General features: G+C 43.9%; 2 protein-coding genes across 2 annotated transcripts in view; one reads left to right on the plus strand and one right to left on the minus strand.

Moving 5' to 3' along the window:
- LOC112262590 (succinyl-CoA:3-ketoacid coenzyme A transferase 1, mitochondrial) overlaps positions 1–15,738 on the minus strand; it is a 130,053-nt gene extending 114,315 nt beyond the window's left edge. Inside the window, exons 1-5 of the mRNA XM_024438216.2 lie at positions 15,540–15,738; positions 12,872–12,980; positions 10,716–10,806; positions 4,328–4,463; positions 4,031–4,180 (exon numbers count right to left, since the gene is read on the minus strand). Of these exons, the coding sequence (XP_024293984.1) occupies positions 4,031–4,180; positions 4,328–4,463; positions 10,716–10,806; positions 12,872–12,980; positions 15,540–15,641 (588 nt within the window). The 5' untranslated portion in view covers positions 15,642–15,738. The remainder of the gene's footprint in view (positions 1–4,030; positions 4,181–4,327; positions 4,464–10,715; positions 10,807–12,871; positions 12,981–15,539) is intronic.
- A 3,742-nt stretch (positions 15,739–19,480) lies between these two features.
- Positions 19,481–24,534, plus strand: LOC112262592 (UPF0600 protein C5orf51 homolog). Its single transcript, XM_024438218.2, has 6 exons — positions 19,481–20,042; positions 21,003–21,112; positions 22,528–22,674; positions 22,974–23,105; positions 23,221–23,335; positions 23,498–24,534. The coding sequence occupies exons 1-6, from the start codon at positions 19,949–19,951 to the stop codon at positions 23,731–23,733; spliced, it is 834 nt and encodes a 277-aa protein (XP_024293986.1). The 5' UTR covers positions 19,481–19,948; the 3' UTR covers positions 23,734–24,534.
- Positions 24,535–26,445: the final 1,911 nt, after the last annotated feature.

Genomic DNA, 26,445 nt, shown 5'->3' on the forward strand with positions numbered 1-26,445 from the left:
GCCCCAAAATATGTCAATCTTCACTAATGACATGGCACTGTGTCACGCCTTGGTCATAGTGTTTTGTGTTTTCGTTATATATTTTGGTCAGGCCAGGGTGTGACATGGGTTTATGTGTTGTGTTTCGTATTGGAGTTTTATAGGATTTGGGATTGCTAATGATTAGGGGTGTGTCTAGTTAGGTTTGGCTGCCTGAGGCGGTTCTCAATCTGAGTCAGGTGATTCTCGTTGTCTCGGATTGGGAACCGTATTTAGGTAGCCTGGGTTTCGCTTTGTATTTCGTGGGTGATTGTTCCTGTCTTTGTGTAGTGTTCACCAGATAGGCTGTATTAGGTTTCACGTTCCGTTTGTTGTTTTCGTATTTAATAGTTATTTCATGTATCGTCATTCATTCATTAAAGAACACGAGTAACCACCACGCTGCATTTCGGTCCTCTCTTTCAACAAACGAAGAACGCCGTTACAGAATCACCCACCACACTCGGACCGAGCAGCGTGTTAACAGGCAGCAGCGAAGGGAGGAAGTTATGGACAGCAGAGGCTTTGAGTATACGACGTGGGAAGAAATAGACAGGTGGGCGGCCGACCCAGAGAGAGTGCCTGAGCCCGCCTGGGATTCGCTGGAACAGTGCGAAGAGGGCTATAGACGAATGGAGTCGAAAAGAAAGACACGGCGGCGCAGAGCGAAAACCGAAAAGCAGCCCCAAAAATTTTTTGGGGGGGGGCTCAGAGGGAGAGTGGCTGAGTCAGGAGATAGACCTGAGCCAACTCTCCCTGTTTATCGTGAGGAGCCAAGGAGGAGACCAGAACCAGAGCCGGTGTTGGAGGTGAGCGAAACAGAGACTGTGAAGGAGTTAATGGGGAAATTGGAGGAGAGAGAAATGAGGGAGTTGCTGTGTTGGTGCTTTTTGCATGGAATTCGTCCGACGGAACGTGTCGGGGATTTGATGGCACCTGGGTTAGCGCTCCATACTCGTCCTGAGGTGCGTGTTAGTCGGCTGGTGAAGTTGGTGCCAGCCTCACGCACCAGGCCTCCTGTGCACATCCCTAGCCTTGCACGTCCTGTGCCAACACTGCTCTCAAGATCTCCAGTTCGCCTTCACGGTCTAGCCCATCCTGTGCCACCTCCACACTCCAGTCCTCCGGTAGCAGCTCCCCGCACCAGGCTTCCTGTGTGTGTCCTCGATCCAGTACCACCAGTTCCAGCACCACGCATCAGGCCTACAGTGCGCCTCGCCTCTCCTGCGCTGTCGGAGTCTCCCGCCTGTTTAGCGCAGCTAAATCTCCCACCTGTTCAGTGCAGCCAGAGCCTCTCTCCTCTCCTGCGCTGCCGGAGTCTCCCGCCTGTTCAGCGCAGACAGAGCTGCCAGCCTGCAGGGAGCAGCTGGAGATGCCAGCCTGCAGGGAGCAGCTGGAGCTGCCAGCCTGCATGGAGAAGCCGGAGCTGCCAGCCTGCATGGAGAAGCCAGAGCTGCCAGCCTATATGGAACAGCCAGAGCTGTCAGTCTGTAAGAAGCCACCAGAGCTGTCAGCCTGCATGGAGCAGCCAGAGATGTCAGTCTGCATGGAGCAGCTGGAGCTGCCAGCCTGCATGGAGAAGCCAGAGCTGCCAGCCTGCATGGAGCAGCCAGAGCTGTCAGTCTGCATGAAACAGCCAGAGCTGTCAGTCTGCATGGAGCAGCCAGAGCTGTCAGTCTGCATGAAGCAGCCCGAGCTGTCAGTCTGCAAGGAGCTGCCAGTCTGCAAGGAGCTGCCAGTCTGCAAGGAGCTGTCAGTCTGCAAGGAGCTGTCAGTCTGCAAGGAGCTGTCAGTCTGCACGGAGCTGTCAGTCTGTAAGGAGCTGTCAGTCTAAGGAGCTGCCAGTCTGCAAGGAGCTGCCAGTCAGCACGGAGCCGCCAGAGCTGTCAGTCTGTAAGAAGCCGCCAGAGCTGTCAGCCTATATGGAGCAGCCAGTGCCGCCAGTCTGCCCAGCGCCGCCAGTGCCGCCAGTCTGCCCAGCGCCGCCAGTCTGCCCAGCGTCGCCAGTCTGCCCAGCGTCGCCAGTCTGCCCAGCGCCGCCAGTCTGCCCAGCGTCGCCAGTCTGTCAGGATCAGTTAGATCCACCAGTCAGCCAGGATCCACCAGTCTGCCAGGATCCGCCAGAAGTGCCAGTCGGCCAGGATCTGCCAGTAGTGCCAGTCGGCCAGGATCTGCCAGTCAGCCAGACTCTTCCAGATCCGCCAGTCAGCCAGACTCTTCCAGATCCGCCAGTCAGCCAGACTCTCCCAGATCCGCCAGTCAGCCAGACTCTTCCAGATCCGCCAGTCAGCCAGACTCTTCCAGATCCGCCAGTCAGCCAGACTCTTCCAGATCCGCCAGTCAGCCAGACTCTTCCAGATCCGCCAGTCAGCCAGAATCTTCCAGATCTGCTAGTCAACCAGAATCTTCCAGATCTGCTAGTCAACCTGAATCTTCCAGATCCGCCAGCCAGCCAGGATCTACCGGAGCCTACTACCTACCTGAGCTTCATCTCAGTACTGGGCTTCCTCTCGGTACTGGGCTTCCCCTCGGTTCCGGGCTGCCCCTCGGTTCCGAGCTGCCCCTCAGTCCCGAGCTGCCCCTCAGTCCCGAGCTGCCCTCAGTCCCGAGCTGCCCCTCAGTCCCGAGCTGCCCCTCAGTCCCGAGCTGCCCCTCAGTCCCGAGCTGCCCCTCAGTCCCGAGCTGCCCCTCAGTCCCGAGCTGCCCCTCAGTCCCGAGCTGCCCCTCAGTCCCGAGCTGCCCCTCAGTCCCGAGCTGCCCCTCAGTCCCGAGCTGCTCCTCAGTTCAGTGGGGTTCTGGGTGAGGACTATTAGGCCATGGTCGGCGGCGAGGGTGGATTATCCCAGGACGCGAAGGGGAGGAACTATGACATTTATGGAGTGGGGTCCACGTCCCGAGCCGGAGCCGCCACCATGGACAGACGCCCACCCGGACCCTCCCTATGGGTTTGAGGTGCGTCCGGGAGTCCGCACCTTAGGGGGGGTTTCTGTCACGCCTTGGTCATAGTGTTTTGTGTTTTCGTTATATATTTTGGTCAGGCCAGGGTGTGACATGGGTTTATGTGTTGTGTTTCGTATTGGAGTTTTATAGGATTTGGGATTGCTAATGATTAGGGGTGTGTCTAGTTAGGTTTGGCTGCCTGAGGCGGTTCTCAATCTGAGTCAGGTGATTCTCGTTGTCTCGGATTGGGAACCGTATTTAGGTAGCCTGGGTTTCGCTTTGTATTTCGTGGGTGATTGTTCCTGTCTTTGTGTAGTGTTCACCAGATAGGCTGTATTAGGTTTCACGTTCCGTTTGTTGTTTTCGTATTTAATAGTTATTTCATGTATCGTCATTCATTCATTAAAGAACACGAGTAACCACCACACTGCATTTCGGTCCTCTCTTTCAACAAACGAAGAACGCCGTTACACACTGGCTTTGAGTAAAGCCAGCATGTCTATGTATTCGAATGACTCAACACTATACACGTCACTACTACAGCGACTGAAATGACTAACACTTAACAAAGAGCTGAACCTGGACTATTGTTCATGCATACCCCACAAGACATGCCACCAGAGGTCTCTTCACAGTCCTCAAGTCCAGAACAGACTATGGGAGGCGCACAGGACTACATGGAACTCTATTCCACATTAAGTAACTCAAGCCAGCAGTAAAATTTGATTGAAAAAATAAAAAATACACCTTATGGAACAGCGGGGACTGTGAAGCAACACAAACATAGGCACAGACATGCAAACAAACGCACAATAACATATGCACTATACACACACGTACACATGGATTTTGTGTTGTGCATATGTGGTAGTAGAGTAGTGGCCTGAGGGCACACACTGATGTTGTGAAATCTTTTGTGAACGTATTGTAATGTTTTAAAAAATGTATAACTGCCTTCATTTGCTGGATTCCAGGAAGAGTAGCTGCTGCCTTGGCAGGAACTAACTGGGGATGCCTAATGAATACAAATGTGGTGCTAGAAACAACATGGTGGAAGAGGCTGGGGTCTGACCTCTCTCTGTTCGCTGGCGATGGCGATAGTTCCGTCTTTGTTGTATTTGATGGGGGAGCCGCCCTCCTGGATGAGGGTACCGTAGCCTGTAGCCGTGAAGAAAGCCGGAACACCCGCACCCCCTGCTCTGATCCTCTCTGCTAGGGTACCCTGGAGGACAGAGGTCATCAATGGCATCATTACTCAAAATCACTGAACCTGGACATTCAAAACCTTCACCACTAATGCATCTCACTCCCAATAAGTAGAATGGGAAAACTATCAAAGCAATGAAGTGTGCGTTCGCTTGCGTGTTACCTGTGGGGTTAGCTCCACCTCCAGCTCCCCAGACAGGTACTGCCTCTCAAACTCAACGTTCTCTCCCACATAGGAGGAGATCATCCTCTTGATCTGTTTGGTCTGTAGGAGCAGACCAAGCCCAAAGTTATCCACCCTGCAGGGAGACAAAACAAGTTACTACACAGGTTACTATGCACAGGTTACTAAGCACACATAAACACAGTATTGCAAAAAAAAAAAAAAGGTTTGTTGTGTTATTCATGGTCTAGCTACTGTGGTGTTTACACCTCAATGAATAAGCTACTGTGGTGTGGATGTGTCCAGCTCAGTGAATAAGCTACTGTGGTGTGGATGTGTCCAGCTCAGTGAATAAGCTACTGTGGTGTTGTTGTTTCCGGCTCAGTGAATAAGCTACTGTGAATGTTAACCAAGTGCAACAATCTAGTAAAGATTTGATTTCAGTTGTGAATCTGTCTGCAAAGTGAAAAAGCAGAGCAATGGAGAGGGAATGCATACAATGAACCTACAGTATGCATTCCCTCTCTCCCTCCCACTGTAGAGTTGATTCCCTTCTCATATTTCTTCAACTCTCTCCTTCCCCCTCTTTTTATCCCTTCCTTTAATCCATTATGTCTTGTACAGGGCTCACATTACTCCAAAATGGTTACTTAAGGTCACAGGAAGAGGAGGAGGAGGAGCACCAGACCTCTCTCTGACAGGCAGCTAAGCCACAACCATACACAGATACAGAGACACACTGAAACAGCTGGACTTCTGCAGGCAAGGCATAACAAGATCACTTGAGTTTATAGTAGGATTGCTTCTTCCATTCTAAGTTATAACGAAACATAACCCATCATAAGTGGTTTGGTTGTTGGACGACTTCAGATAGTTACATTTTTCCCACTTCAATGGTCTTTGCGAGTTGAAAGACTGGAGTGAGCTACTGCTATACGCTGAGTCGGTGAGCGAGTTTATTAGTAAGTGCATTGGTGATGTTGTACCCACAGCGTTTATTAAAACATTCCCCAACCAGAAACCGTGGATTGATGGCAGCATTCGCGTGAAAATGAAAGCGCAAACACCGGCTTATAATCAGGGCAAGGTGAAACATGACCGAATACAAACAGTGTAGCTATTCCCTCCGCAAGGAAATCAAACAAGCTAAGCGTCAGTATAGAGACAAAGTAGAGTCGCAATTCAACGGCTCAGACACGAGAGGTATGTGGTATGTCTACAGTCAATCACGGATTATAAAAAGAAATCCAGCCCCGTCGTGGACCAGGATGTCTTGCTCCCAGACAGACTAAACAACTTCTTTGCTCGCTTTGAGGACAATACAGTGCCACTGACACGGCCAGCTACCAAAACCTGTAGACTCTCCTTCACTGCAGCCGACGTGAGTAAAACATTTTAAAAAGTGTTAACCCTTGCAAGGCTGCAGGCCCAGACGGCATCCCCAGACCAGCTGGCTGGTATGTTTACGGACATATTCAATCAATCCTTATCCCAAGTCTGCTGTTCCCACATGCTTCAAGAGGGCCACCATTGTTCCTGTTCCCAAGAAAGCTAAGGTACCTGAGCTAAACGTTTACAGCCCCGTAGCACTCACTCCCGTCATCATGAAGTGCTTTGAGAGACTAGTCAAGGACCATATCACCTCCACCCTACCTGACACCCTAGACCCACTCCAATTTGCTTACCGCCCCAATAGGTCCACAGACGACACAATCGCAACCACACTGCACACTACCCTAACCCATCTGGACAAGAGGAATACCTATGTGAGAATGCTGTTCATCGACTACAGCTCAGCATTTAACACCATAGTACCCTCCAAACTCGTCATCAAGCTCGGGACCCTGGGTCTCGACCCCGCCCTGTGCAACTGGGTACTGGACTTCCTGACGGGCCGCCCCCAGGTGGTGAGGGTAGTTAACAACATCTCCACTCTGCTGATCTTCAACACTGGGGCCCCACAAGGGTGAGTTCTGAGCCCTCTCCTGTACTCCCTGTTCACCAATGACTGTGTGGCCATGCACACCTCCAACTCAATCATGAAGTTTGCAGACGACACTACAGTGGTTGATTACCAACAATGACAAGACGGCCTACAGGGAGGAGGTGAGGGCCCGCGGAGTGTGGTGTCAGGAAAATAACCTCCCACTCAATGTCAACAAAACAAAGGAGATGATCGTGGACTTCAGGAAACAGCAGAGGGAACACCCCCCTATCCACAACGACGGGACAGTAGTGGAGAGGGTATTAAGTTAAGTTCCTCGGCATACACATTACGGACAAACTGAATTGGTCCACCCACACAGACAGCGTGGTGAAGAAGGCGCAGCAGCGCCTCTTCAACCTCAGGAGGCTGAAGAAATTTGGCTTGTCACCAAAAGCACTCACAAACTTCTACAGATGCACAATCGAGAGCATCCTGTCGGGCTGTATCAACGCCTGGTACGGCAACTGCTCCGCCCACAACCGTAAGGCCCTCCAGAGGGTAGCGAGGTCTGCACAATGCCACACCGGGGGCAAACTACCTGCCCTCCAGGACACCTACACCACCCGATGTCACAGGTTGGCCATAAAGATCATCAAGGACAACAACCACCGGAGTCACTGCCTGTTCACCCCGCTATCATCCAGGAGGCGAGTTCAGTACAGATGCATCAAAGCTGTGATCGAGAGATAGAAGCTGTTTTTCAATCTCAAGGCCATCCAACTGTTAAACAGCCACCACTAACATTGAGTGGCTGCTGCCAACACACTGACTCAACTCTAGCTACTTTAATATTGGAAAAATGTATGTAAAAAATGTATCACTAGCCACTTTAAACAATGCCACTTAATATGTTTACATACCCTACATTACTCATATGTATATACTGTACTCTAAACCATCTACTGCATCTTGCCATCTTTATGTAATACATGTATCACTAGCCACTTTAAACAATGCCACTTTTATATGTTTACATACCCTACATTACTCATCTCATATGTATATACTGTACTCTTATACCATCTACTGCATCTTGCCTATGCCGTTCTGTACCATCACTCATTCATATATTTTTATGTACATATTCTTTCATTCCTTTACACTGTGTATAAGGTAGTTGTTGTGTAATTGTTAGGTTAGATTACTCGTGGGTTATTACTGCATTGTCGGAACTAGAAGCACAAGCATTTCGCTACACTCGCATTAACATCTGCTAACCATGTGTATGTGACAAATAACATGTGATTTGCTGTGAAGAGAGCAGCCACAATGGTTTACAAGGCTGCCTCAAGAGGGTATAGAAACTACCCAATTGCCAAGACGAAGAAAGGCTGGGGCTGCCACAATAGCCTCTGAGTGTTAGTCATTAACTAATGGAAGTGATCTGGGGTAAATAAAACAATGATGTTTAACTCCAGGTAGCAATGTGTCACCTGCCTTTCTTGTGCCTGAGTGGTGAAACTAAAGCTGGCCTAATCTCAACTGTTTCTCTACCCATATAAGCAGTTCACTTCATGAAACTCAAGACTACACTAAATAGTTCCTTTAGGGATAATTAAGATAGATTCGTAATGAATGTGAAAACTTGTGCAAAATCATATCTCTTTATTCTTACGATCAAATCTAGTAGGATAAAATAGTTGGTGTGAGTTAAAGATCTCCCAGTCACACTGCTAATGTTGGGGAAGGTTTGGGACTGGAAAGAACAGGCTTTGTCCTTCACACAACTTCTAGGTCAGCTTACTCACACCATCTAGGCCAAGAATGCTCAGAACACCAATAACAGTTATCAAGTCCTGTGACACACATACACACACACACACACACACACACACACACACACACACACACACACACACACACACACACACACACACACACACACACACACACACACACACACACACACGTCCAATCAGCTTCACTTGGAGATATTGGACAATCATGTCTACTTTAGTTCAGCTAATATAGACAAGTCAGCAGTATACTGCATGTCATATATATAAATAAAAGAGAGAAAGAGAGAGAGCTTTCTGCTCTTATCTTTTTATAATTTCCATATCAAACTGTGCAGAACAGGTGTACTCCTGTTTCTGAAATAGGAGAGTTTGAATGTGCAGCCCACAGCACACACTTCCAAATGAATCATTATCTCTAAATGTGGAGGAGCAATTTTCAAGAATAATTTATATTGGAGAAATGATAACCCCCACGCACAATGGTCTATGCAATCTTACATTCTGTACCTCCAATACAAGTCTGTTGACAGAGCTCAACAAACTAAACACAGTTGTTAAGAACTTGGTGTGCATATGTTTAGACTACTGTTTCATGCGGTACTGAGTATTTCACAGTATTCCGCAAGCAGTTTACAAGCAGTTTACAAGCAGTTTACAAGCAGTTCACTCCACTCTAGCTGAAGAAATTAGGTCAAAATGGACAGTGTTTTCAATCAAGGGCAGATGCTTCTGACTGCTCTTTCTTCAACACCTGGGCTGAACTCAAACCTTTCCTACAAAATAAAACACACTGTTTGAACAGTGCTGGCATGAATGTTTAGTGCTTACAACATCTGATGTCATTAACCGTGTGATGTGTCTGTTGTACAGTAACTCCATCACAAGGTTATGGAGTGAGAGTAAAACAACGTTCCCTCCAGTTGGTAAAGTGTCCTCCTGTGAAAGCTCAGTGGGTCGCCCTAGTGCACACGTGAGGTTCCCGTCTCATATAACACCCTACATAAAGGATCCACTGTATCTGAGAGGGAGAGAAGGAGAGGGAGGGAGACACAGAGAGAAACAGAAAAACAGAGAGCAAGAGAAACAGAGGGAGAGACTCCACGGGGTTCAGAGAAAAGAAGAGCAGCAGTTCTCATGGTCCTATCATTTCTCTCGCTCCTCCTAAAGTTTCAGTGTTGAGATAATAGAAAAGATAATGACTCTTTCCAGAGTTATGTCGATAGCCTAAAAACCATTCCCTCTCAGATTCCGGACGATTGTCTGACTAGTAGAAATGTCAAATGTCTAATCTGGGTCGAGTATAGGCCTGTAGCCTGACCTTAAAAAATCCAAAGGATTTTAACTCTAAAATGACTGGTTCTTCAGGTTTCTGTCAAAGAGATTAGGTATAGATAGATGCAAAGAAAGAGCTGCAGGGGAACAGTCAGTGGATGTTTGCACTCTGAAATTAAACCTGACAGCCAAGTATGACCAGGAAATTGTACCAAATACAAGCCAATGAAATCAGACAACGGCCTCAAACAAACCAAATTAAATCACTTTACGGCCAAAGGATACACTGGGAGTTCACTTTCTTTTAATTTTCAATATTGTTTCTTCAATTTTCAATATTGTTTCACTTTCTTTTTGTTGTCATATTATTTTATCCAGCTCCTGTGGCATGTCTGAGATGTGCTAAATGAATCTCTTTATAAACTAACACACTGAATACCGCTATTATTAGATTCACTGTCCCACAACTTTACATTACAGGTTGCCAGTCCCACGGTTAGAGCAACATGAGTAGAGTGGCTAGAGCAACATGAGTAGAGTGGCTAGAGCAACATGAGTAGAGTGGCTAGAGCAACATGTACATGTTTGAGAGAGACTCACCTTTCCATAGAAGGGTCATATTAGTGTGTAGCCCAAACTGTTCGGACACTACAGACAGAGGTTGGCAGATCTGCAGTACCGATCTCAGACGAGTCCCATGACGCTTTTGGAAGTCGTAGAACAAAACGGAGAATAATATTTTGTAGGCCAAACCGATCAGACGTTTCGTGAGAAGACCGATTTTCGGGATTAGTCTCATGGTCTGACAAACACCACTGTGGATCTGCCAGCATTCACGGCAGATGCGGAAGGATGCGGTGGGTTGAGACCCATCCAATGCCACGGACATCAACTCTAGGGGGTTAACCATTAGGGGGGTAAAGCCTAAAACGGACTTTAGATCAGCAGGTCATCCCCCATGATCCCACGCAGGGCATCTTTACGAGAAACAGTTTAAAATGTTTGATGCTATCATGGTTGGAGGCCTGTAATTTAAAACAGATTCTAACTGGCATTAGGAAACACAGGCATTTTCTCAACAGCAGTAAACGAGGGTCGAGATGGAAATTCAATCCATGGTTTTGGGTTACACACAGGCACCTGTATATAGACTCTCTTTTTTTTCTACTGTGTTATTGACTTGTTAATTGTTTACTCCATGTGTAACTCTGTGTTGTCTGTTCACACTGCTATGCTTTATCTTGGCCAGGTCGCAGTTGCAAATGAGAACTTGTTCTCAACTAGACTACCTGGTTAAATAAAGGTGAAATAATTCAAATAAAAAACCTGCATGTGTGTGCAAACACACGCAAACAGACACACACAGAGAGACAGATGCACACGCACTTACCCAGCATTGTTGCTGACGGCTGTAAGGCTCTTCACGCCAGTCTTTAATAAACTGTTGATAAGGTTCTCTGGAATACCACACAAACCGAATCCTGGAGAGAGAAACATAAATGTTTACAGTCATTTCTATTAATGACTTATTTTCCTTGGAAAATGACCCTGTATAGTTAGGCCTTCCTTACACACAGTGGAAACAAGCACAAGCCCAATTCTATTATTATGACATGTGGAATCTGTCATAGCAGCCCAGTCTGTCGGGGGCAATGACGCAGAATGATTCAGACAGAGCAGCTAAAATTGAGAGCATGGTCCATTATCTAAGAACAGCAAACAAGGCAATGTGTGAATGAACATTTCTCCCACTGAGAAACAGTTTTTACAGAAAAACTACACTTGGATCATATAACACAAGTGTCTCCCTAGCCTACTTGTAGGAGATACACTACATTGACAGGTCGCAATTGTAAATGTGAACTTGTTCTCAACTTGCCTACCTGGTTAAATAAAGGTGAAATAAAAAATGTAAATGACCAACGGTATGTGGACACCTGCTCGTCGAACATCTCATTCCAAAATCATGGGCCTTAATATGGAGTTGGTCTCCCCTTTGCTGCTGTAACAGGCTCCACTCTTCTGGGAAGGCTTTCCATTACATGTTAGAACATTGCTGAGAGGACTTGCTTCCATTCAGCCACAAGAGTATTAGTGAGGTCGGGCACTGATGTTGGGCCATTAGGCCTGGCTCACTGTCGGTGTTCCAAATTAATCGCAAAGGTGTTCGATGGGGTTGAGGTCAGGGCTCTGTGAAGGCCAGTCAAGTTCTTCTAAACCGATCTCGACAAACCATTTCTGTATGGACCTCGCTTTGTGCACGGGGCCATTGTCATGTTGAAACAGGAAAGGGCCTTCCCCAAACTGTTGCCGCAAAGTTGGAAGCACATAATCGTCTAGAATGTAATTTTACGCTGTAGAACTAAGAAGCCTAGCCCGAACCATGAAAAACAGCCCCAGACCATTATTCCTCCTCCACCAAACTTTACCATTGGTACTATGTATTGGGGCAGGTAGCGTTCTCCTGGCATCCGCCAAACCCAGATTCATCCGTTAGACTGCCAGATGGTGAAGCATGATTCATCACTCAAGCATGTCCACTGCTCCAGAGTCCAAAGGCAGCGAGCTTTACACCACTCCAGCCGATGCTTAGCAATGTGCATGCTGATCTTAGGCTTGTGAGCGGCTGCTTGGTCATGGACACCTATTTCATGAAGGTCCCGATGAACAGTTATTGTGCTGACGTTGCTTCCAGGCGCAGTTTGGAACTCGGTAGTGAGTGTTGCAACCGAGAACAGACGATTTTTACACGCTACGCACTTCAGCACTAGGGGGTCCCATTCTGTGAGCTTGTGTGGCCTACCACTTTGTGGCTGAGCCGCTGTTGCACAGAGTCATTTCCACTTCACAATAACAGCACTTACAGTTGATGGGCAGCTTTAAAATATATGTTGATTTATTTAACACTTCTTTGGTTACTAGATGATTCCATATGTGTTATTTCATAGTTTTGATATCTTCACTATTATTCTACAATAAAGAAAATAGTGCAAATAAAGAAAAACGCTTGAATGAGTAGGTGTGTCCAACCTTTTGACTGGTACTGTATATGTGTGTGTTGATTGTGATCAGGTAGGTGTGTCCAACCCTTTGACTGGTAATGTATATGTGTGTGTTGAGTGTGATCAGGTAGGTGTCCTAACTTTTGACTGGTACAGTACTGTATAGTGCACGTATTAGAAATAACATAATATCCCCACTTTGCTCTCTGATAGGAGAGGTGAAATGTCCATCATTTTGCTTACACTCCTATCCAATTCTTATAAATCTTAGCCTAGCGGTTAAGAGCGTTTGTCCAGGATCGAAAGGTCACTGGTTCGAATCCCTGAGCCGACTAGGTGAAAAATCTGTTGACAAGCCCTTGGCATAGACACTTAACCCTAATTGCTTCTGTAAGTCGCTCTGGATAAGAGAATCTGCAAAATGACTAAAATGTACATGTAAATGTCCAGGCGTAAACAGTCTTCAGTGCTGCATTTGCAAGGCATCCCAGGGAAAAGCCCTTTCAGAGCCCACAGTGAAGTCTTCACTGTCTCCTGATCTTACCTCCCACTAGGATGGTGGCTCCACTGGGGATGTCCTTCACAGCCTCTGTGGGGTCTGTGTAGAACTGTGACTTTCTCTGACTGGAGGTGGAGAAGGAGCAGCCACACATCTGGGGTACACAGAGGAACAGTCCCACAGTTAGACAAACTCTGGCAGCATTCAATAATACTTTACCATATTCAGTACTCTTCTCACAGGTGGATTCACCTCCTCTCAGAATAAGATGTGTGCTGGGGAGTAGTGAAAAACAAAGATCCTGGAAATTCCACTCCGATCTTTCCACGGTAACGGAATGCCAAACAAAGTTTAACAAATCATACAACTCAGTGTACAAGCACTAGTTTTTACAATTTACACTGAACATTTAACAAAAACACATTTACTTGAAGAACTGTGCAGATGCTAAGTTTGGTAACAGACGGACAGCAAAAACAGCACAATCCGATATTCTGTTACTAAACTTTGCATCTGCACTGTTCTTCAAGTAAATGTGTTTTAGTTAAATGCTGTGTAAATTGGTAAAAGTAGTCCTTGTGCATAGAGTTCTATGGTTTGTTTAACTTTGCGATCATTGGATTTTGTTTGGCATACATTTCATTTTATACAGTTTTTTAATCTTAGTTTCAGCATCACTCTGTTAACGTGGAATTTCCCCAGTGCTAGCATTCCATCACAGATAAGGCTGGGTCAAAATCAGCACTTCACATTATGTGCAGTGAGATAAAAACCAACACCAAGAGTATAGAATGTATTCAGTTACAGCACAGAAAAGATGGACCAGGCAGGCAAAGTACAACAAACAAAAGAGACACGTCCAGTTCACAACACTTTCTCAGCTAGAGTAAGAGTGGCAAGCAGACGGTCTTGAACTGCTTGGATTGGAACTCTGCCAGGAAGCATATTCCTCCAGCTGAGACGTGGAGAGCAGACGGAGACCCTTTAACCTCATCAAGCCTTTCATTTTCTGCCATTAACCCACCGTTCGCTCATCCTTTAACTCCTCTGCTGTAGCTAATTATATCCACCGTACTGCACTAGTGCAGATGGAAGGTTCACTGGGGGAATGAGGCAGTCTGGTGGATCTGAGAATGTCCCTGACAAAACAACACAGTCCATTATAGGCCAGTTCTTCTAAGCTCTGACACTAGTGACGTGTAATCAACCTCTTGTTATAAATAGAATGAATAGGTCTGCAATCCCCCCTGACACATTAGTCTGTATAAACCTATGACCAGTTTTAGTTTTCACCCATTATCACACCTTTCGCTCTATTATGATCCACCAAACTTTTGGGGAGGAACTATATTCTGGGTGGATTTGTGACCAAATGGAAGATAGTTCATAATAGTTATTTGACATAAGTGGCTTGATTTTGACCTCAGCTCATATAAAAATGAATTGTCAATAAGCGAATCAGCAATTATGACCAATCAAGCGCAGGGAAAATGCTCCCAGAAGGAAAAGGAAAACATTTCACAAAATAGGCTTGACTGTTAACCTAGGACCAGCATCTTGTATTTAGGCTGTAGTCTTGACCTAGATGGAACCTTTCAGGGCGATTAACGACCATTAGCTCTGTTTACGGTTATAACCTACAACAACTTATCTGAGGTCTAACTACAAACTGTACTGTGGCAGCAAAGCCAAACAAAAGCAACTGCATAACATGTGACAAAAGGAGGTGAAAACATAACAATATAAAAGGATTCCTGCACACTGAAGCCAACTTCTATAGGTGAAGCAATGCACAATAAAAATGTATTGAACAACACTAGCATGGCGTCAGACTGTAATTATCTAAACATTGAGGTGTGTACTGTGTATACCCTCCAATTCACTACTTCTAAAACCGAAATGCAAACACATGATTAAACAATACCCTTATCAGAGAACTGTGTACATTATTTTCTATTATGCTACCTGTAGACTATACTTTCCAGAGACTGTTCTGAACTGCATTTTTACATGCCTCTACTTCTGGCTGTCCTTAGTGCGCGTGACACGCAAAGGGTCCGGGGGAACTGGGTTGCAACCTGCAGCGCAATGTCAATGACCAACATTATTAGGCTTATGTGTGTTGCTATGTTGGTAGGGTGAATTCTTTACAGTTTAAAGGCGCATTACGGAGAGAGAAAAAATATCGGTAGTCAACATCAATAACTATGTATGTACTGTAAAAATAAAACACATGATACTGGCAAAACAAACAAATGGACACGTTAAATTGAAATCCAAGGTCCCTTTCTCAGCCAAGGTCATTTGAGTTTTTATGGGTGACAGATTAGTGTCTACTGCTAGCCACCATATGGGCTACTAAGATACCAGGACGGGAAATAGCTAACATGTATCATGGAATGGAAGCATCAGACATCACGAACATTTATGAAAGGGGTCAGTAGTGTTGAGGTATAACATAACGGATCAGTAGCCAAGTATACGCTGATCGTAGCCAACAGTAAATGCAAATGATGAATTTGGATTTCAATTGCATTTCAGAGAACAATTTAGGGGTTAAAATAGAAGGTGCCATATGACACATTCGTACTAACCTGACGTAGCAGGCTTAAAATAAACACTCGCACAAAAAAAGCAACGCTTCCCAATGTATCTATCTAACTGGATGCATGTTTGTATTTGGTCTATTTCATTGACGCATGTCGACACTAACCTTGTTCAAGGAATGGGTGAAGTTCAAATTGGGTATGCAGGTGGCAGATAGGTTTTTGAAGAATACAGTATCCGCTCGTGATAATACTTTAAGGGCCGCCATGTTTTTGAAGCTAACCAACAGCCTTTCCTAAATGATGAGCAATGTGAGGCGGTTGAGTTATGGCGTGCATGTGTGATCAGACTTTGCAGGAACTCACAGTCCCAGCTGGTAAAATGACACTAAAGCTAGAAGGGGAGGGGCGGGGCTAGCGGAGGACGATCAACGCGAGCAAAAGAGGCTCGGCTAGCTCATTATAATTTAACTGTTTCGCGGCTAGAGACGAGTCCGTAATATAAATACATATGTCCCCTTTTGTATATATATATGCCTCTCTCTTCCTCTCTAGATTTACCTGTTAATAGTTTTTTTCGGCTGGACCTAGTTGACTAAACTTCACTCCACGGTGAAGGATGTTTCTGATGAACTCCACCAACAGAGTGGAGCAGAGACCAGGCTTTGTGGAATTCAGCTCCAACGACATAGATTCGCCCAAGATCAATACCTTAAAATAAACTTTTAAAAAGTCCTCTCATTGTCAACTGCGTTTATTTTCAGAAAACTTAACATGTGTAAATATTTGTATTAACATAAGTTTAATAACTTCTTGGTGACAGGGGGGCAGTATTGAGTAGCTTGGATGAATAAGGTGCCCAGAGTAAACTGCCTGCTACTCAGTCCCAGATGCTAATATATTCATATTGGTAGTATTGTTGGATAGAAAACACTGTGAAGTTTCTAAAACTGTTTGAATGATGTCTGTGAGTATAACAGAACTCATATGGCAGGCGAAAACCTGAGAAAAATCCAACCAGGAATTGGGAAATCTGAGGTTTGTAGTTTTTCAACTCTTTGCCATTCCAATATACAGTGTAAATGGGGTCATATTGCACTTCCTAAGGCTTCCACTAGATGTCAACAGTCTTTAGAACTTTGAGGCTTCTACTGTGAAGTGGGGGTGAAAGAGAGGGGATTGAGCCAGGTGTCTGGCAGAGTACCACAGGCTCTGACGCGCGGTCACGAGAAAGTTAGCTCTCATTCCATTGCTTTTCTACAGACATAGGAATTCTCCGGTTGGAACATTATTGAAGATTTATGTTAAAAACATCCTAAAGATTGATTCTATACTTAGTTTGACAAGTTTCTACGGGCTGTAACGGAACTTTTCTTCGGACGTTCGGCTGGACCTGAACGCGCGTTTGGATTTGTTTACCAAACGCCCTAACAAAAGAAGCAATTTGGACATAAATGATGAACTTTATCGAACAAATCAAACATTTATTGTGGAACTGGGATTCCTGGGAGTGCATTCTGATGTAGATCATCAAAGGTAAGTGAATATTTATAATGCTATTTCTGACTAGTGTTGACTACACAATATGGCGAATATCTTTTTGGCTGCTTTGTTGTCTGAAAGCTGTACTCAGATTATTGCATCATTTGCTTTTTCCATAAAGCTCTTTTGAAATCTGACACAGCGGTTGCATTAAGGAGAAGTATATTTCTAATTCCATGTATAACACTTGTATTTTCATCACCATGTATGATGACTATTTCTGTAAATTGATGTGGCTCTCTGCACTTTCACTGGATGTTTTAGAACTACTGAACGTAACACGTCAATGTAAAATGAGATTTCTTGATATAAATATGCACTTTATCGAACAAAACATACATATATTGTGTAACATGAAGTCCTATGAGTGTCATCTGATGAAGATCATCAAAGGTTAGTGATTAATTTTATCTCTATTTGTGCTTTTTGTGACTCCTCCTTTGGCTGGAAAAATGGCTGTGTTTTTCTGTGAGTTGGTGGTGACCTAACATAATCGTTTGTGGTGCATTTGCTGTAAAGCCTTTTTGAAATCAGACACTGCGGCTGGATTAAGGAAAATGTATTCTTTAAAATTTTGTAAAATACGTGTATGCTTGAGGAATTTTAATTTTGAGATTTTTGTTGTTTTGAATTTGACTCCATGCACTTTCACTGGCTGTTGGCGAGGTGGGACGCTACCCTCCCACATATCCCAGAGAGGTTTAAACAACATACATAAACTGAACAAGTTCCACAGACATGTCACTAACAGAAATTGAATAATGTGTCCCTGAACAAAGGGGAGGGGGGGGGGTCAAAATCCAAAGTATCAGTCAGTATCTGGTGTGACGACCAGCTGCATTAGGTACTGCAGTGCATCTCCTCCTCGTGGTCTGCACCAAAATTGCTGTGAGATGTTACCCCACTCTTCCACCAAGGCACCTGCAATTTAACAGACATTTCTGTGGGGAATGGGCCTAGCCCTCACCCTCCAATCCAACAGGTCCCAGACATGCTCAATGGGATCGTTGCTGGCCATGGCAGAACACTGACATTCCGGTCTTGCAGGAAATCACGGAACGAGCAGTATGGCTGGTGGCATTGTCATGCTGGAGGGTCATGTCAGGATGAGCCTGCAGGAAGGGTACCACATGAGGGAGGAGGATGTCTTCTCTGTAACGCACAGCGTTGAGAAAGCCTGCAATGACAAAAAGTTCAGTCCGATGTTGCTGTGACACACCGCCCCAGACCATGACTGACTCTCCACCTCCAAAATCGATCCCGCTCCAGTGTACAGAACTCGGTGAAACGCTCATTCTGTCCAAGATAAACATTAATCCGATCATCAACCCTGGTGAGACATAGGCAATGTTGTTGCCCGTGATGTCTGGTGAGGACCTGCCTTACAACAGGCCTATAAGCCCTCAGTCCAGCCGCACTCAGCCTATTGCAGACAGTCTGATCACTGATGGAGGGATTGTGCGTTCCTGGTGTAACCCGGGCAGTTCTTGTTGCCTTCCTGTACCTGTCCCGCAGGTGTGATGTTCAGATGTACCGATCCTGTGTGGGTTTTTTACACGTGGTCTTCCACTGCGAGAACGACCAGCTGTCCATCCTGTCTCCCTGTAGCACTGTCTTAGGCCTCTCACAGTAAGGACATTGCAATTTATTGCCCTGGCCACATCTGCAGTCCTCATGCCTCCTTGCAGCATGCACATCCACACAGATGAGCAGGGACCCTGGGCATCTTTCTTTTTGTGTTTTTCAGAGTCAGTTGAAAGGCTTCTTTAGGTCATAAGTTATCAAAACTGTGACCTTAATTGCCTACCGTCTGTAAGCTGCTAGTGTCTTAACGACCGTTAGGTGTATGTTCATTAATTGTTCATTGTATGTTCAGGTGTATGTTCATTAATTGTTTATGGTTCATTGGGAAACAGTGTTTAAACTCTTTACAATGAAGATATGTGAAGTTATTTAGATGTTTACTAATTATCTTTGAAAGACAGGGTCCTGAAAAGGGACGTTTCTTTTTTTGCTGAGTATATATGAAACGCTAACCTTGTACCTATGTTTCTTCTCTGTCGTTGCGTGCCTTTATTGGCTGAAATCCAATCAAATACAGTTTGTTTCCTTGTTGAGATTCAATTGGCACACGCCAAACAGTCGGCGGGTGTATTTCATTAGGGTTTATTGAAAAAGTATGGATTTGCAATTGACAGAGGGCACAAATAAATGGATATATTTGGAGCAAACATGTTTTGGATCACTAACCAGGTTTCCATCAAACCTTTTTATGCGATTAAAGTACATTTCGGTGATATTTCCAAATGTCGTCAAAACAAAAAATTATGCGAGATATGGAGGTGGAAACGCCATTATGCACAAATATTTATATAATAACCATCATATATCGAAGTAAATTTGGAGACACGATGATAGTTCTCGCATTACGATTTGGGTAACCATACAGTTTATTAGGCAACAGGTTACATAAATTATGATGAACGTGTGTTCGCAGACAGCCATAATATTATAGAAGAATACGGTATGATTAACTTCACATGGTGGTGAAAGTGCATGGTGATGAGTTTGATGCTCCTTTACAATACATATCGATGGTTTTATTCTGGTAACATGATGATCGATGTTTGACGAATACAAATATTCTCGCTCTTATCCATAATCTCATCATGTAGAGGAGCCTACCCACACATCCTAGCCGCACTGTAGTCTATCTGCAAACTGTTGGCAAGAGCACATGTAGGCACCTTTGCTATTTAACGCAACAGTTTATGTACCAAAACCATAGGTAGAGTCCAAAATGCAATGGAAGCACAACTAATTTTAGATTTTTATTCGGTTCATGAAAACGTAATTGAAAAAGTACATTTCGTGTTTAATACGTCACAACGCACAAATCCGTTTGATGGGAAAACGCTCATATTTTCTTCATGCGGATTTTAGAATAGTGGCATGAAACCTGCCCCAGATAATACAATAAACACGTTCACCATGGGAATGGATTGTCATAGCGTCACGTGACAGTGTTTTAGTCATGGCCGACGACTGCAGAAGACAGGCGTTCGAACTGGAGAGAAGGATTTTTGAGTTGGACAATAAGTGCGCCAGCCTCAAAACCGAGAAACAAGGTAAGGTGTACACTGTTAAAACAATAATTTGTAATGAAAGGTAGCTAATGTCGACGCACCTTCAGTTTGTTCAGTTGAAACTTCTTCTCATCTGGCTTAGTTAGTTAGCTACGTTAGCTAACGTTACCATATCACCAGAAATACTTTATGATAACACACAGACCAAGGTAGATAAACTAGCTAGTCAGAGTTGAAACAACAACAGTAAACAATATGACTCATTGCATACATTCGCTAGCTAGCTATGTTTGCTGGATAGCGTAGCTAAAGTTAATATGATTAGCCGCGTTAGCTAGTTAGCGAGCTAACATGGTACCTAAACTAGTTAGCTAATTGTTTTACATGTTTGTTTACTTCACTTTCTTTGGCAATCTAAACATGTTTACCATGCCAATAAAACCGTTTTGAATTTAACTGAATTCATTATGTGGTACAGTAACGTTAGCTAGGTAACGTTAGCGATAGCTGGCTAACTGGTGTTAATGTTTCGACAAAGATGCTGAGCTAGGGTATTGAGCCGTTATTTTTCAAACATTCAATGCATAATCTTGTTGCAGATTGCTTGACCAATCTATCCAGGCTATTCTGGGTTCTTGGATGTATTAGCTAGGTATCTAAAAGTATTCCACTTTGTGTACGTTCTTGGCTTACTGGCCAACTATTTTCCAATGAACTTGATTTTGTCAACTCTAGTCTAGACTGTCATAATACTGTGTACAATGTTGGCCGGATGGACATGGCTAGATTATCTTCTTTATTGACTATCTCAAAGGGAAGCTTCTTACATTTTACGCCATTATCATGCCACTGTAAAACACATTATCAACAAGTCATAAAAATGATCCGTGTGTTTTAAACTAACACGTTAAATGATACATTAAACTCTGTAAGCATGAGATGTAATGTTTGGACATAAAGTTAGACCTGTAATACATATTAAACAACTTTATTTTCTCCTAGATGATGACTATTTACAGAATGCTTCTTCGATACTAGACAAGTTGAAAAGCTTTTACAGACAAGGGGGGGAGAGTAACAGTCTGCCTAAACTGCTTCAGGATTACACTCAGGTATTGCAGTTCATTGAATGTTAATGTTTTAGCTAGATTCTAGACAATGTTTTAGGCTTGGTGTGAATTCAAATGTGTTACCATACCATCCAAGTTCCCTTCATCTCTGATAATCCTGTTCAGTCAGTCAGGTAGGTAGGCAGGCAAGTGGCCTGAATGTAAATGGTAGACTTCATGTGTTCAGGCCTTGTTAGTTGCAAATAGGTAGCCTCGTAGAACCAAACCGATTGTTGTTTTGGTGATATATGGCAGGCCCATGCTGGTTCACGAGACAAGCAAAGTGTCATTTTGTGTTCAAGTAGTTCTTCCACCTGCTGTTTTGAAATAGGATAACAGTATTCTATTTTGTTAAGTCGTTCATGTCATCCAATGACGCGAGCCTGAAGGTGTGAAAGAGCCGACACACTTGTTGTCCTTCCTTGACGCGGGAACTTTCAACTGACCACTATCCTGTGTGACAGACTCAGTTCACAAATTAAATGCACCCTTCCTCATGTCCTTGAAGTAGCCCAATCACTGCTCTGATAGACTGCTCTGATAGTGAATGGAATGTTTTTTTCATCCTTTCACCTGTCAGAGTGTAGAAAATCAGTGATTACTTTCAAATGAAGAAATGACGCAAAGATGCACTTTAAAAAGTGGGATTATTCCACAAATGTGGAAATCTAGAAGAGTTCAAAATATTAGAATTCCAACTTCAAAGTGCAGTGCTGATGATGAACCAAGTGACTTGTCCTGTTGATGACATTGACATAACGCCCAACCCACGGTCTGTCTGAGTTATCCGCATCATCCACACCCATCATAGCAGAGTTGTAGACAGCCTGTTGGAGAGACTGAGACATTTGTCTTATTGAAGGTTGTTGGCCCACAGCTTGTGGAAAAAGTCTGCAATTCAACTGCATTAGAGTTGAAGGCTGGCCGACCATGTTTCTCTTGTCATAAGTGTTAGCGAAAGAGCATGGCTGAATAGATTAATTGCAAAACTATTACTGTTTAATCATATTTGTGTTAAATGTAGCCGTTTCTTTTTTATCTCTGTATCAATTAATTTATCAGTAACATTAAAGTACCTTACTGTGAATTTTTTTTTATTAAAATGGTTTTAAAAAAATAAACAGCTTCTTGGCCAAGAATAATTTCTCAAGCAAGAATTGTTCTAAGACGGTCTGAGTGGTAAGGGGAAAACTAGCTGTTGGCAGAGGTTTGGAACTCTTATTTATTGGTCTATTATTAACTAATTTACTGCATGGTGATGTCACCAGAGTTCTTACACTTAAAGGGAAGTATCATTTTCACAATGTCACAGTATTATTCCAATCTCATAGTGTGGAAATGTATATAAAACACAGGAAATCACATTTGAATGCACTGGGCCTTTTAAAAGTAAAGAATGACACTATATGTGTGTGTAGGTGATCCTGGACATCACATTCTATGAGGAAAACAAGCTGGTGGACCAGGAGTTCCCAGAGGACTGCTCACCCTTTAAGATCCAACAGCTGCTGCAGGACCTCACAGAGCCAGAGGTGTTGGCCGGTAGACTGGTCCCGGCCCAAGAGGTGTGTGTGCCTTTGTGCAAAAGATATTCAGCCTGCTCTTAAAGGGCAATGCATGTGCATAGGACCTTATACCCTATGCATTGAGTATTTTGTTCACTACATGAAAATAACAGCAGATTTACACACCACACACACACCAGTGGAGTCTGCTGAGGGGAGGACGGCTCATAATGGCCGGAACGGAGTCACTTATTTAGCTCCAACCATTACCACGAGCCCATCCTCCCCAATTAAGGTGTCACCATCCTCCGGTGACACACACACACACACTTGTTTAGTGACAGCTGTCCCTGTTCCAGGTGCAGTCAGTGCTGGGGCTAGAGGTGTTAGAGTGCCTCTACTGGAGACGTGGAGCACTGCTTTACATGTACTGCCACACACTCCACCAACGCAAGCAGTGGATCAAGAAGAACAAAGCCACTTTCCTCAAGGTATGACCATTTAACTTTACATAGAAGTCCAAACTTGAATTGTAGTGCAACTGCTACTATTAGAGTTGGATTCCTTATGCCTGTTGTTCATGCAGTGTTGTCTGTCTGGTTTCAGTGTCTTCAGGAGGGCGTACGTTACCTGATGAGGATGCTGCAGGTGAGGAACTCCGTGAAGCTCAACGATGGGGTGGTGTTTCACGACTCTGCTACCGCCAACTTCCTGGCTGAAGGTAAACAGAACGGGCACATGTATGTTATACATGTGTTGTGGCCTGTTAATTTTGTTAATGTTACATGTTTGTTTTTGACATTATCAAGACAAACTTTTTCTTAATTTCTCATAAAGGGATGAAAAAACATGGTTATTTATGTTTTTATTTATTTTCCAATAGGCATCTTCTCAGACACCCACCTGCTGACGATGATGTACATAGGGGAGATGTGTTTCTGGGCAGTGAAGTACGAGGACTGCAGCGTGGATTCCACAGAACGCAAAGAGGACCGGCTTCACTTCCGGGACATTGGGACGCAGATCCTACACAAATACGTGCTTGTCTGTGACGGCCCTCTTCAGGGCCAGGGCTGGAACACAGAGAATGCCAAGGAAATCCTAAGTATCTTACAGTGAACCAGGGAGGGCTATGGGTACAAGTTTCCTTTAGGCACTGATCTAGGATCAGATTATCAAACCCCACATTGTAATGCTAAGCATTACGGGAGGAGGCATCTGATGGATCAGTTTCTAGGGTGAACTTCTTTCTGTTCTGAAAGGCTCTGGCTGACTGATGGGGTGAAGTTTGGGGCAAGGGTAGGTGAAGAATGAAGGGCTAGAGTAGGGAGGGATGTTAATGAAATGTGAGTCTCCCATCTCCTGCAAGAAGCACTTATCTTCCAGATTTCAGACTGTTGGTTGGGCATGTGTTTTGCTCTGAGAATGTGATAGAATAATAAATACATTCAAATAAGATTATTAACTAAATAAATTGTAAAAACATAAAGTATTGTTTGTAGATGAATCATAATCTAGCTTGTAATGAAACATTGCACAGCAACTGTTTTTTTTTATTTATTGTTTTAATTTTATGTTTTAAATTAATTGCATTTATACATAAATATATATTTGGGGGGGTTAAGATGGGGAATACACAGAGTTGGTGACTGAATTATTCATGACCATTTTTGAGTATGTACAGTTTTTTTTGTTGAAACATCAGCTTTGTAATATGCAACCTCTTTTTCTTTTCTTTTTTTTAAATGATCTCACTTGGACAAATAGAAATGTCCCAGTGACAGGAACTTTGATATTTTGATAGTATGCATTTAAATGCAGATTCTGTGTTCTTTTTGGAAGAAAAAAAAACATTTCATTTTTTTTTCAAATGTCGTCATTGAAAATAAATATGTTGGATTAAAATGTGTAGTAAAACTACAATAACCACAATGCACCTCTTCCATAAGGTAGTGGGTGGGGAACTTTTGTAAACTCAGAATGATCGAGGCCTCTAGTGATTAAAAGGCAGATTTAGCATGGGCAGCGCCATTGAGGGCTTCCGCCGGTTTAAAGTAGTCAACTGAGTGGGGATTCCTATGGGTTGTAGCCATAATGGTGCTGCCTATTCTGTCACAGACACTATAATGGCAGATATAAAAATTACTATTCTCTATGGCGGTAACAAGAAATGTCAGATTTGCTTTCAACTTCTTTTTCACAGTACCGATTTGAGTTTTGATAAGTAATCTTTAGCACATTGAGGATAGCTTAGACGCCTTATTGTCACATCGAAAGCAGGTGGAAGGAGTCTGTAGTTATACGAAGTCTCAGACAGTTCAGAGATGGGTGCTTCAGTGGAAGGAAATACATCAATGATCAAGAGCATTCATACACCAGTGAAAATGCACCGGCAGGCTTTTGGGTCTGTTTACCCGGTTACGTTCTTAACAAATAGTAATTACTCAAATGGACGACTACAAAAGGTTCAAGCCAAGTTTATTTATCCCATTGGGTCATACAGCTGCAGAGACAAAATACAAGTTACACAAGCGTATATACTTAACAAAAACAAATTATTTTATTGAGTTACAGTTCATATAAATCAGTCAATTGAAGTAAATTAATTAATCCCTAATCTATTGATTTCACATGACTAAGAATACAGATATGCATCTTTGTCACAAATACCTTAAAAATGGAGTGGTGTGGATCAGAAACCAGTCAGTATATGGTGTGACCATTTGCCCCATGCAGCGCAATCTCCTTTGCATAGAGTTGATCAGGTTGTTGATTGTGCCACTCGTCTTTAATGGCTGTGCGAAATTGCTGTATATTGTTGGGAACTGGAACACACTGTCGTACACGTCAATTCAGAGCATCCCGAACATGGGTGACATGTCTGGTGAGTATGCAGGCCATGGATGAACTGGGAAATGTTCAGCTTCGAAGAATTGTTTACAGACCCTTACGACAATGGGCCTCAGGTTCTCATCACGGTATCTGCATTCAAATTACCATCGATAAAATGCAATTGTGTTTGTTGTGTTCGTTATGCCTGCCCATATCATAACCCAACTGCCACTATGGGGCACTCCGTTCTGACAACACTTTACATGTTGCTTTGATATTTTTGTTCGTTATATTTACACTTTCCGAATAGGCGGAGTCACCTCCTTATATGACTAAGATAAACAATCCATCTATGTTGCTTGGCAATAATTCAGTCTTCCTTTTATTGGTATTATCATGGCCCTGCCTACGTCTAGAACCTTCGTGGGTATGTGAGACAGAACTGTAGTTAGAGGGTCGATGTGGCGGCCCCTCTGAGCTCCCTCCCAGAGGTTTCTTCTCTCTTTAACTGTTGACCTTATCTCGACTTGACTTCCACAATCCCTCCTGGTACCCACTTCACCGAAACTCGCCTGCCTTATCAGGAATTTACTAGGTTGTTGCTATTTACCTCCTTCCGGATAATGCTCAATGGTTACTGCAGTTTAAATAATGCCCTGCCCAGAAAGCTAATTTCCATAGAGCTCGTCTTCAAGGAGTGAATGGGAGTCAATTGGGCGCCAGCTCAAAAACCAAACATAAGCATGAATTTCGTCAACAAGAAATACAAGGTTACAAATATTTTCCGAGATGTGAGACAATTAACTTTTTATCTGTATAGTTTTGGAATCGTGAGATTACGTACTTTCGAGGGAAATACGCAGGTTTCTTGACTCATACCCTGACTCTGATTGCTTGACAACTAGCATAGCAACCGCGTGATGCAGCATGACAACATGAAGCGATTGGTCGACAGTCTGCTGGGCGAGGCCTTATACGTTCCTCCTTTCAGTGCCCAAG

The sequence above is a fragment of the Oncorhynchus tshawytscha genome, linkage group LG12 (assembly GCF_018296145.1).
Source record: "Oncorhynchus tshawytscha isolate Ot180627B linkage group LG12, Otsh_v2.0, whole genome shotgun sequence".
NCBI lineage: Eukaryota > Metazoa > Chordata > Actinopteri > Salmoniformes > Salmonidae > Oncorhynchus > Oncorhynchus tshawytscha.